We start from the raw sequence: 12,298 nt of genomic DNA, 5'->3' as shown, positions 1-12,298 counted from the left end.
ACGTTCATCCGCTATTCGCAATCACATCCTAAAGTCGTTCCCAAGCACAAAGGTTTGATATGAACGTAGCATTGCAGCCAAAAGATCTCCTACAAAGTATAGAAAGTTTCTAGTAGCTTCACTTGCCGTTCTAGCTGGTTATGATCCGGGACTATAAGCCGAGATGGGCCCTCGGTTCTTGCGACAATTGGATCGGGTGCATCTAATGTTCAGGGCCCGGCTGACGCCAAAACGGCTTGCTTTTAAAGGGTGCGAGGTTAGGTGGTGCGACGGTTCAGGCGTTTTCCTAGGCCCGACACGCACCGAGGGGGGCGAGAAAGTGAACAAAGCGTTGGAAGATGACGAAGTCGGGAACGGAGCGAAAGAGGGTCCGGCGAGCCCCAGTCGGCGGCATCACGGAGACCCCCTCCAAGGTTCTCCCTTTCTTCTCCCTCTGTCGTTTACTTGTTCGAAATTTTCTAGGGTTTCCGTCTTCCATCGCGTTCTCGGCCTTTTCTTCATATCCGAGGAGGGCCTAAACTGACGCCCGTTGTGTTCGATCCATGGTTAATGTCGCATTTTGGGAGGGATTCTCTTTTCCTGGGGATCGAGTCGCGGGTTTTCGAGAGCTCTCCGTTTTTTATCTCGTTTTTGAGTTCTGCTTGTGGAATTTCTGGGAATTAGGTTTTTTTATTGTTCGAAATTTTCTAGGGTTCCGCTCTCCATCACGTTTTCGATCTTCTCTCTATATCCAAGGAGGGCCTAAATTGATGCCCGCTGCGTTCGATCGATGATTTCTGTCGAATTTCGGAGGGACTCTCCTTGCCGGGGATCGAGTTGCGGGTTTTCGAGAGTTATCTTTTCCTGCTTCCGTTTTGGTTCTCGTTTTTGAGATGTTCTTGTTGAATTTCCGGAATTTTTTTCCTTCATAATTTTTCTCGATTTTTTAGATTCCTTTTTTTCCCTGAATGGGTGGGACAATAAGCAGTTGTTCTGACGTAGAAATATTCTTTTTTTCCCCTTGGAAACGAAAGTGTTTGTTCTGGTCTATATTTGAAAAGTCTATCCATTTTCTTCTTTATTTTTTCTGAAAATGGTGGTTTTGTTAGAATTTGTGGCATATGATCCTTCTTTTCCTGTGAGATATCTTTTCTGTGATTCTTCTTGTAGCGTTGATGAGAAACATACTGCACATGGATTTGTCATTGTAAGCATGTCTCAATTTATTTTGTGCTGTACTGTTGGATGTGTGGGCCTAAGCTTTTTTGGTTGAATAATGAAAAGATGTTTCCTGTCGTTGAGCTGGAATGCACTGCCATATTAAATTCTCAACTTGTAGAACTTAGGTACTTGATGTGACTGATAGTTCTTGTAACTGATATCTTATATGTATCCACGTCGTTTTACCAATTTTGAGGAAATAATGATGACCATCCTTTCCTACTCATTGAAATTATAATCTGTCAGAAATGTTGCTTGTTCCAAGGGGTGAATGTGTGAGCTCAGGAATAGATGTGCAGTTGGTTTGATAGCAAGTTGTTCTGTAGACAGAATATTTGATTTTGCCTCACAGAAAATGACTATGAAGTGGAACATCCTTAGGAGGTCTTTTAGCTGTCTTTCTTTTGTTATTAAGATATCAAAACTTCTCCTTCAATTTGGAGATTATTTAGAGTTAGAGAAGTTTCTTTGGTTATTTAATCAAGTAATCAATTTCTGATTCATTTAAGTTGTTGAGGGATTTGGGTGCTGTATGAAGGACTAATGCATGGGCAACTTGCAGAACTAAAATTGTAACATATTATTTGTTATCAATGGATATCTAACATATGGATTCATGTTCATACGCTGTGATTATAGTTTTATGCTGGCTGTCAACCTACTGCAACCCTTCTTCTTTCTTTGGGCTTGGGTCCAGCTATGTACAAAAGGCTTAGTTGAGTTGAGTTTTTGAAAATCTAGCATATGAAAATTTTGTCAATATATAAAGCTCTAGGAGAGTTAATTTTCCATCAAATTCGTTTCTACAGGTTTCTTTGATTTCAGAGTCTCAGTTTAGACTTCAAAGTTTAAAGAATGTTTTGGTTTACTTTGTTCCCTGATAGTCAATTTTGAAGAAAATGATTTTCCAAGTGCTGCTGCTTCTTTCAGCAATTCCACTTGACTTGTTAGTATTGGATTGAGATTTTCCTCTCATTTTTAAGTACCATTTAAAGATGAAGTGAGGTTGATAATATTCATCTCTGAGATACATGCGCAATAAATAGGCAGTGCCACATTGCTATTACAATATTGATTGCTGGTTTGTTCTATATTTTTGATTTATTTCCTCTCAATTTAATATTTTATGTTTAGTTTTTTTTTCCAGAAATCCTTAGAGGTACATGGTATTACTTCCATGAGCCACCATATTAATGGTAGGCTGTGATTGGATTAAGGCTCTAGTATTTGCAGATTTTCTACCTCTTTATATCTAATAAGCAGTAACATATACATCCATTTGAACATGATGTAAATATCCTGTAATGCTGTTGTGAATAAATAAGCAAAACTGGACCCAGAATTTTGGTGTTTATTTTTTCTTTCAACTTTTAAAAGCACTTCGATTTTTTGCTTTACGAAGTTTAGTATGATATGTAGCTTATACGAATTCTTAATCATCCTTCTTTCGTTTCTCTGTTTTGGAATCTTTTATTTTATATGGTTGCTTAATTTTTCTAGCACACAACATTATGTGATATAGTCTCAAGATTCCATCTTATACATAGTTTATGTTTTTTGTTGTTTCTGTATTTTTCATCCAAAGCCATGTTTAGGTTTGGATTTTCAGTCGAGTCATTTACTAGTACTGTCAAGCAAAAAGGATCCACCTAGGTGTGATAGGAAGCCTAACCTAACTCCAAACCACCACACTTAATTGCTTGAGTCTTAGCCTTTCTTCAATGCCCACGATCATCACTCATCTCTAGAAACGGAGAAGGATGGATGATAGTCTTGGAAATAGAATTGTGCATGTATGGAAGAAGGGGGGAAGGAAGTTATAAAAGAGAAAAAAATACGCAGAAATTTGCAAAAACAGCACAAAAAAATATTGTTCACGTGAACAGTAACCCGACCCGTTACTATTCACGGAACAGTAACCCAACCCGGTTACTATTCACGGAACACTAACTCGGCCTATAAAAATACAGGACAATAGCTAAAAAGAAAAGAAGAGAAGAAAAAATCTTAAAAAGATGAGTGCCACCGTGGGCGAAGTCCTAAGAGACCCTTTTTCTTCCACTTTCATCTTGCTTGTTGACCTATTTCTTCTTGGAGTCACCTTCTTGACCCCATCATCCTTCATCTCGATACCTTGGCAGAGCGTGGCATGAAGATTCTCATTGAATTGGAGGGACCAAACTCGCAGAGGTAATTATCCGACTAGTTTTATCACCATCTTTTGTCTAGCCCTTATTTCTTCGTCCATCAATCCTTATCTCCACTCATCATCATTACCATCGTTGTTATCTATCACATCCTTGAAATCCGAGTTTACTGGTAGTATTTTTTTATTGTTCTGTTGTGGTTATTTTCAGGTTGTTGCACTAGTTATATTTCATTGATTAAGTTTCATTAATAAGATATCTATCATGTTCTGTTTTGCGTTCACATATCTTTATGATGTTCTTTTGGTATAATGAGTATTTGCTGAAGTGTCTAATCAATCGCCCCATAATTGATTATTATGAGATCAATCTACACCTATAGTAATCGATTATAGGTTGCACCATTATGCCTAGGTTAGAACATAAGGAGTCCATGTTTAAGAAAGTAACCAACTACATGAATGGTCCATGTTTTATTGTTGCAAGGTGTATGTTGAAATCTGTTAATTCATCTAGATGTTTATTCTCAGCATGAAAGTATTTATTCCATCAAACTAAAGGTTTCACCATGTCAATCAATCTTTGAGTAGGCTTCATCGCTAATTTTGAGTTCATAAGTGCTGAAAATTTCAATGCTTGTTTTTGTTGTAAATAGCTTCTGTTTCAGTAGTTCCTTTGGGAACGTTGGTGTTATATTTCATGAGTGCTGCACCTTCATTGGCTAAAGCAGTAAGTGAGCTAGGGTTCAATGCTCCAACTATTTGTATGAATATGCTCTGGGGTCCTGTATTCTTGCTGAGGGTGGAAGAGTTTTTGGGGATTTTTGTGGCACTCGAGTTACTTATTTCAAGTATCAGGCGAATGATCCCTGCATACTATCATGGTTTCACTTTGCTTTATTTCAATTCCCCCTTCATTCTGCATTCTTTTTCTTAATCTTGTTAATCAATCAATACCATGAGAAAAAGCAATATCTGTAAGTTTTTGATATGTTTCTACATAATATTTGCAGAAGTCAGCTACAAAGAAAGATGTGTTTCAGTTGTTTTCTGAGAAGGTTAGAGATAACAAGCAACTTGAGTCCAGGTGGGCTATTTTACAAGAAACAAGGGTCGAGTATTTTAGAGGGAAGGATTTCACTTGTTTCTTGAGAAATCATTCAGATATTAAGGAAAGTTTAGGATCAGATAAAGACCTAGAGGCAGAGGATATTGCTAATATACTGCTACAGAAAAACCTCATCGTAAGATGCGATCGTGTGGTGAAAACTGTTAGGCCTGGGAAGAAAAAGTTGTCTTCATGGCCTGCTCATCTGGAGATTCATCCTGTAAGTGCCTCTTCCTCTGTAGGAGGGATATATGAGAAATCTGTTTTCAGTTCATTTTTATTTTTATTTTTATTTTTATGTTTTTACAGTTTTATACTTTTGTTTTTTTGCGAGAATATATCTGAAGCAAATTTGAATATTTGATGGTAAAGCTTTTTTTTTGTACAGTAGACTAGGACAAGAGACTGCATATGATGTAAAACTTCCATATAATGCTAGACTAGCATGAACCTGCATGGTAGTAATGCAATCTCATTTTATCCTGCCTTTCATTTAAAGAATATGCTGATCATGTGTTTTATGATTTGTTAAGTACATATAAAAATCTTATTCAATACTTTGATGAGCTTATCAGTGGAGACATTTTTTTTTCTTTCTACTTATGTTAATAACTATCAAAAACAAGTTTATACTCTATTCAAACAGCATCACTTATGTGAGCTACCATTTACATAATGGCTCTTCAAAATAAGAAAAGATTTGTAGAGAAGAAGAACCCATATGAGCTGCTCTACTTCCGATCCCATCGTGACAATCTCTTTTGCATGGATTATCCTAGTAGCTTGCTCTATGGTTGTTATCGGATTCTTTTCAATACTTAAAAGCCTATGTGATTCAAAATTGGGATACTTAACTGGAAAGAGATAGATGTGATATACCGAGAGAGAGATGGATTGATGCGACATCATAGAAGTTCTTTTTGCAGATCTTAATTTGAAAATGTGTTGGGGAGGGGGTGTATTTCACACAATAAAAGGAGGTTCATATAATTAAGTTGGCTTAGGTGAGGTTGCTTTTTATACTAAGATATATGAGGCTACATACAAACATGAATGACAAAGGCAACAATTAGGCCAGTAATGTTCTTTTGAATCATGATATTGGGAAATGAAGAGAACCCCTGAACATAAGATGAACATAGAGGAGATCATATTGAGCTAGATTGTTGTATAAATACATTTGCAAGATCGGATCATACTGGTAGGAGTCTAGTTGTTAGGTTAAATTAATGGGTCACTCTCTGAGATTATTGATCATTAGGTTCATATCGTAAGTGCTTTATCAAATCCATGCCATGCATCTTCATTTAATGCCAGCATAAACATGACACTCCATTTGTTGAGTTCTAAGCTGCAATGAAGTCTTGCAAATGGCATTTCTAGAATTCTATAAGTTTTAATGTGCCTCAGAACACGGCCGTGACGCTATTCAATGAATTATGTACCTTTGTGCCATTTGTGTCTTCGCTTTTATCTCTTAGTTGTAGCCTGTTTAAAAAGAAATCACTGCCAATCAAGTATACTACATTCTTAATTTATTTCTGTTGTAGTTAAGACACGTACTAGCAATTCAGGCCTTAAATGCTAATTAGTGACTGTTTCACTTTTATCTTGGTGTTTATGATTACCATGTTCATTTTCATGATGACTTGCTAGCGTCTTACAGTTTAAGCGGATTACATATGATGCCAGGGTTACTGTAGTCCATAGTTATAGAGCAAACTTGGTGCTTTGATAGTAAATAATAAAACCTTTAAGTAGAAAGATACCCTATATTGCAAAATGTTGGTGGATGCTACTAATTTGAAACTTCAATCAATTCCATCTTTTCGAGCATTATTTCTCGACTTATAATTTTATATGAAATGCTGAAACTTTTAAATAGAAAATGTCGGATATTTGCTTTACATTGGAAAATGCCGGTTACTTTTAATCTTAATTGGTTCAGCATTATGTGTGCATGTGTGCACATAAACCATTTGAATCCTGTTCCAGGTGCTTTAAAATGAACAGTGCAATGAACAGTCTATATAGGTTGGTAAGTTGATTATGTGCAGTTTGCATGCATTCTTTGTATCTTTATAGACATGCTGTCTGGTCTGTATGGTTCTTAACCAAACTGAAAAACCATTCATTTTGTGATCACTCGATGCATCAGGAATAAGTTTCCTAAACATTTGAAATTCTGTTTGTTGGAACTTTAGATGTTGTATGTCATGATAAACAGTGTAGCCTGTTAATATGGATGCCCCCACCTTGTTATTTGACTGCAGGGCATGATCCCTTCTGAATATTGCATAACACACACATACATGCGTATATTTGGATTTTTATGTGTTGGAATAGGCTAGAGCTCTTGTGAACTTTGAGCCATATATCCAATTATTGTTGTAATAAAACAGTTCTCACATTACACATTGATTTGCTATTAAGATCATGAAATTATGTCCTTGATTTTTTCCCCTCCCCTGACCTTGTGCAGGAGCAAGTTTTCTCAGAAAATGATGCTTTTTTTGCATGGACATTTATGAAAAGACAGACACTATGGCAGACAATTATTTCCTTCCTTTGGCCTCTGGTGGCGTTAGCAGTGTGCCTGTTTCCTGTTTATCCTTATCGATGCAAGATAGTTGTTCTCTATTCATGTGCCGGTGCTCTACTACTTTTAGTAAGCCTGATTTTATGTAAGTTTCATTTGTCAGAAGAATTTAATCATTTAGTCAACTTTGTAATAATGAATTTTATTAAACATGGATATCACAATATGAAATGTAAATGGAGAATTGAAAAAATCAGGAACTGTAATAACGAAAACGGATCTTTTACTACCTCATACAATCTATATAACTCCCTTACCTATGTTGGTTTTGCAACCTTGTTGTTCTTGAAAACCTTCCCTCAAGCGAAAAAGAAGTTAAAAAAGGAGTACTTTGCTGTTTGACCTGTTTCATACCGGTGTCTGCAGTATATGCGGCTTCCAACATAACATTTGAATCCATATCCAGATTAGCTGGAATATTCTTCCCAGTGAAATCAAGAGAATCACATACAATCTCAATCACCATTTAGTGGATCTTATATTACAATATTCGTGGATTTATTTGTTCATAAAGTGAACAGGTCAGAACCTGATATTGGTAGAGTGTCAACTCTTGTATCATTGCCTAAGGTTGGATACCTGGTTCAAGAATATAGAACCTGCAGGGTACAATAAGATTATTGAAGTTGGATATCTGCAATGGAGACAGGATATTTGTCGAGATTACATGCCTTGGTCATATGTTACTCATCTGCATGACATATACATGGAATAAAAAATTTGGATTGGAGAGTGCATTGAGATCTTGCGCTGGTAGGTATTAGTATTTATTAGTATGAGATCTTGTGCTTTATTTACGATAGCTCCAAATATTAGTATTTGTAATATGGTATTAGTATGATATGCAGAAACACTTCAAATATCACTTAACATTTAAATCTTCAATATCAGGAACAAGTGGAGATACATTAAAATTTTTGACCATATCTCCAAGGGAATTTTTACTCCTTCCCAATTGTTGCATGATAAAGTGTCCAAACCTTAGACCACTGTTGGAGCAGGCTATGAGGACTTTGCTCTTGTAATAAGCTCAGTGAACTGCATTATGCTTCGCTTTACTGTATTTAACCTACGCAAATAGGGGGTATATTCTATGTGATGTATGAGTTCCTTACTTTTAGCTAGTTTTCTGTAGTATATCCATTTTTTGTTTTCAAAGACCAGCTTTTCAATGTTAGACCAAAGGAAAGTAGAACCCTCGGCAAGTTGCTTGCGGCTTATGAAGTCTATTGACTCTACCTTTGTAAAAGCATGGGGAATGGCTTTATCTGGAAGCTTTCTGGGGATCCTTTTGTTGTGCCTGAGCTAATTTTTCCTTTCTTCTTTTTTTTGTCCTGTGAAACTATTTCTATCTCTATATATGAAATAAGTATGTCATTTCTTGAAGTGAGTTGGTATTCTTGAGTTCTGGAGACAGTATGCCAAAATAAACTAATTTAAGCCTTCTCTCTCATTTTCCATTGATGGCATTCTTTGCTTTGCAGTTAGGGCTACAGTCTTTGGAGTTCTATATATCCTCCTTGGAAAGCGCATCTGGTTTTTCCCAAATATCAATGCTGAGGAAACAACATTTAGAGAGTTGATCCGGTTTTGGCCTCAGAAAGATGAAGGGGAGCCGCCAAAATGGACATCACGGCTTACTTATGCTCTTGCTGCTGTGCTGATCATAATTTTGCTTCGGCGCCATGCACCTGATGAGGCTGCTAGAGCCAGGTGGGTTTTGAATTTCAATAGACCTGAATAAAGATATTGTCCTGGAGCTAATCTTGAATAATCTAGAGAAAAAGCTATTCTCTCTAGAAAAAGCGGTTCTAGAGAAACGCATGTTTGTGCATTCCATTAATTTACATGCATCATGGACCTGTAACTCTAACAAGCTTTATTTCCCATTTGCAGGTATCAAAAGAAGGTTTCAAACATTATTGATGATGTCCTTGAGTGGTCCCCAACTTTAGCATTATCAGGGATGATGGACAGACAACAGCCTGTGGTTAATGCAACAGAAACAATACATCCTTCGAATGGAAGTACATCCTCTGCAGCAGAAGAGACATATGTTGGCAGGGAAGTTAACTCAGATGAAGTTGATGATGAAAGTACTTTTGATGATGAGGCTGATCATTCTAAACATGAGAGCTGAACGGAGAGATTTTAACCTATTGCCTCATTGCTGTCTTTGTTTATTTGATTTTAGACTTGTGTTGACCATTAGAACTTAAAGAATTTAAAAGTCCCACCCCCAAAATAGAGTTTTTGATTGTTAAGATGGTTATTTCTGCTACCAACATTAAGATGCTTGGCCATGCTGCCTATGCCTGCGTAGCCCATATGTATTCTGTGCTTTGCCGGAGAAAGCGAGACATGGTTCGAATCTTCCTATAAAAGGAGATACTGGTTTCAGACCCCTGCCCATATTTTCAGATGGAAAACCAAACAGTTTGCTGATTCATACCCTGTGCTCTTCAAGGAACCCGTTATTTTGTATGCGGCTCCTTCGGTGGATCTTATAGTTTTATGCATAAAATTGGAGCTGCATCTATACTTCCATAACCAATATATCATGGCAGTAACTGCCGCTCTGGAATATCTTGAAGCTATAGTTTATAAGATTTTCCTGCGGACTTGCCTGAATTATTTCAAAATACACTGTTTCTTCTTTATATCCTCAACTTTCTGCTTGATGATAATTTTGGACAATCTAGTTTACCTCCAAACAGTCATCTATAGATAGTGGTATTTGTAGCTTGTTTCATGCTGGCATTTGACATAAGGAACTAGAAAGAAGAGATGGTATAATTTCTTCCAAACTTGGGAAATGCTTAAGACTGGGTAGTCTTCTTTTTATGCAAGATTTGGTGAAACAATGAGTTTGCAAATGTTTTCTGTTCCGTTAGAAAAAAACAACAGGCAAAGGACTTCCATGTAAAGAAGGAGACAGAGGCTCTTCCATTCCAATTCTTATATATATGGTTGCCAATCGGGACTGCCAACATTCGTTCCTCTGTTTGTAGGGTTTCATAGCCGAGCCACCTTGATATAGTTCAGATAACATGGTTGGTCTTGTAAGATGGGGATTAAACATTTCAGTGCGGCAGTCTTTTACAGCATTGGAAGCCAACTATTTTTGCTGGAAATAGTTCGGTGGATGGCAGGGCCAGGACTGGCTCTCCAGAAGAAGATTGGAATTCCTGATGATATCTTGGTCCTTGACATATGTATGACTCTGAAATAACTGCACCATAATAAATCAAACACTCATGCTAACATGTTAAAATTTAGCTCATTATTGAACAACCAGCAGGAGTCAAAGTTGAGTAATTTAAAACGTCTGTAAGTTGTGAAACATACGTACAAAACATACAGTTTATTTAGTGGGAATATTGGGAAAAAATTTCATAGTACATCACTTCAAAGGGCAAGAAATTATGCTAATCCAAATGCAACAAAAAATACGGATAGCACATGTTTTCTACACAAATAATTAAAATTACGTCAAACCAAGCTATTGGGAGAGAATTTCTGAGGTAACAATAGCCTGCTGTAGGATATTTGCTATACCATTTTTTTTCCCCCTCAAAAATGAAAATCACAAGCTCTTTTGTTGGTTAGTCTCATTATAATAAACATCTTTGAGCCCAATTCTCTTTTCTCTTATGCTCCATCAGTTTTTCTAGAAAATCCTGTGCAGACTTGACATGAGCGATGGTTTATTTTTGACTACCTTAGGGGGCAAATAGATTGTGTTTTGTTCCAACCTTAGATCTTCATTAAGAACCATCACTTTGTGAGCTCGTTTTTGGTTGACCATTTTTTTTCGCATTGAAAGGCCAATAACTGTTTGCTTAAAAGGAGCCATCAACTTCTATTTAGATTTGAATCATCTTAAATATGGTGTAAATATTGGAACTGATCCTGTTGACCTAATATCCCAGGTAAACTTTGGCACTAGCACTACCAACACCAGTAGTGATAGACAACATGTGCAACCTGCCACAATTTCCACTCCAAAACATACAAAAGAAATGATGCAATAAGCTGAGAACACTATATAAAAAGTTCTCCTGTCCTTGCTAAGCAAGTTTACAAGCAAAACAGTAATCCTACAAAGGTTCTCTGTTCCACTGGAAGCAAGTATGGCGAAAGGACCTTCATAAAAATAAGGAGACTATAATCATCTATCTCAATTTTCTCTACAAGGATGCCAATCTAATAGTTCCTAACATTTTGATATTCTAACACGTAATCAGTGTTTTTAAATAAAGCATGCATTAAGTTTTCACTCTGCCTCTCTAGATAATAGGTAGACTTCCAAACAAAGGCTGAAACCATATTTAAAATAACTAGGGAATTGCGTTTCCAATAGGGAACTTTAAATAAATTCTTGGAATATTGCAATTTGCGGTAAGTCCTTTATGAAGAAAAAAAGGAGAATTGTAGTAGGACATTGCCCCGGCATAGTGAGAATTCGCCTTGCTAGGAGAGACCGATGTAATTGCAGACATCTTCATAAGTAGTGGTTATTGGTTGGACCAGGTCCATAGCTCAGCTGGTGGAAAAAGAAAAGCGGACAATACATGTACATTTGTGCGTGCTGCTCCATGGTTGGATTGGTCTCCCAGCTGGCGGTGGATCTAGTCCAACTAAAAATAGCACCATCATGAAAGTATGAGATATGCTGTGTTGCACTATTGCATGTGGGGAATCAATAAGGTCATGGATGGCACAAAAATATGCCTGTAATTTTGTCTATGCTTTTGGTTTAGCCTCACATTTGTCTTGAATCCCAATTGGCATCCAACTTGTAAACTAAATAGCTTGTTCCAGCAACATGGTTGCTTGGAAATGGATCGGCAATTTGTATTAGATTTAACACAACCAATTCAATTGTAATCTAATGTGGACAAGCAGAGATGATCCAAGGAACCTACCCTACAATGGTCTTGAGATACCAAGACAAGAATGTACGTAGTTGCAATCTGAGATGAAGCATCTGAGCCACAATCACATGTTGTACTAGCTAAGTCTCCCATCATGGCTTCGTAACCCATTGGACCACCCAACCATGAAAAAGAAGTGATGTTTGTGCTCCATTGGCTAACAATTTCTTAGCTCCAAACCTACCCTTTCGACTTCTAACGTTCTACCAAGGCTCATCAATTTCAGCTACTAGAAACCATACCGTTGGTACAGGGTCCTTGGAAGGAAGGGTCCCACTTCCTTATTCCAGGGTCAACTTAGAACTGGT

General features: G+C 37.1%; 1 protein-coding gene across 1 annotated transcript; it reads left to right on the top strand.

The window, feature by feature from the left end:
- The first annotated feature begins 257 nt into the window (after window positions 1-257).
- Window positions 258-9,693, top strand: LOC103697548. The gene is made up of 5 exons (XM_008779426.4): window positions 258-413; window positions 4,360-4,674; window positions 6,937-7,138; window positions 8,538-8,766; window positions 8,950-9,693. Exons 1-5 carry the CDS (start codon window positions 339-341, stop codon window positions 9,191-9,193), a joined length of 1,065 nt encoding a protein of 354 aa, XP_008777648.2. The 5' UTR covers window positions 258-338; the 3' UTR covers window positions 9,194-9,693.
- Window positions 9,694-12,298: the final 2,605 nt, after the last annotated feature.

Source organism: Phoenix dactylifera, unplaced genomic scaffold (genome assembly GCF_009389715.1).
Source record: "Phoenix dactylifera cultivar Barhee BC4 unplaced genomic scaffold, palm_55x_up_171113_PBpolish2nd_filt_p 000130F, whole genome shotgun sequence".
Lineage (NCBI taxonomy): Eukaryota > Viridiplantae > Streptophyta > Magnoliopsida > Arecales > Arecaceae > Phoenix > Phoenix dactylifera.
Note: the sequence above shows the minus strand (reverse complement) of the source record. Positions and strands in the feature narration are given on the sequence as shown.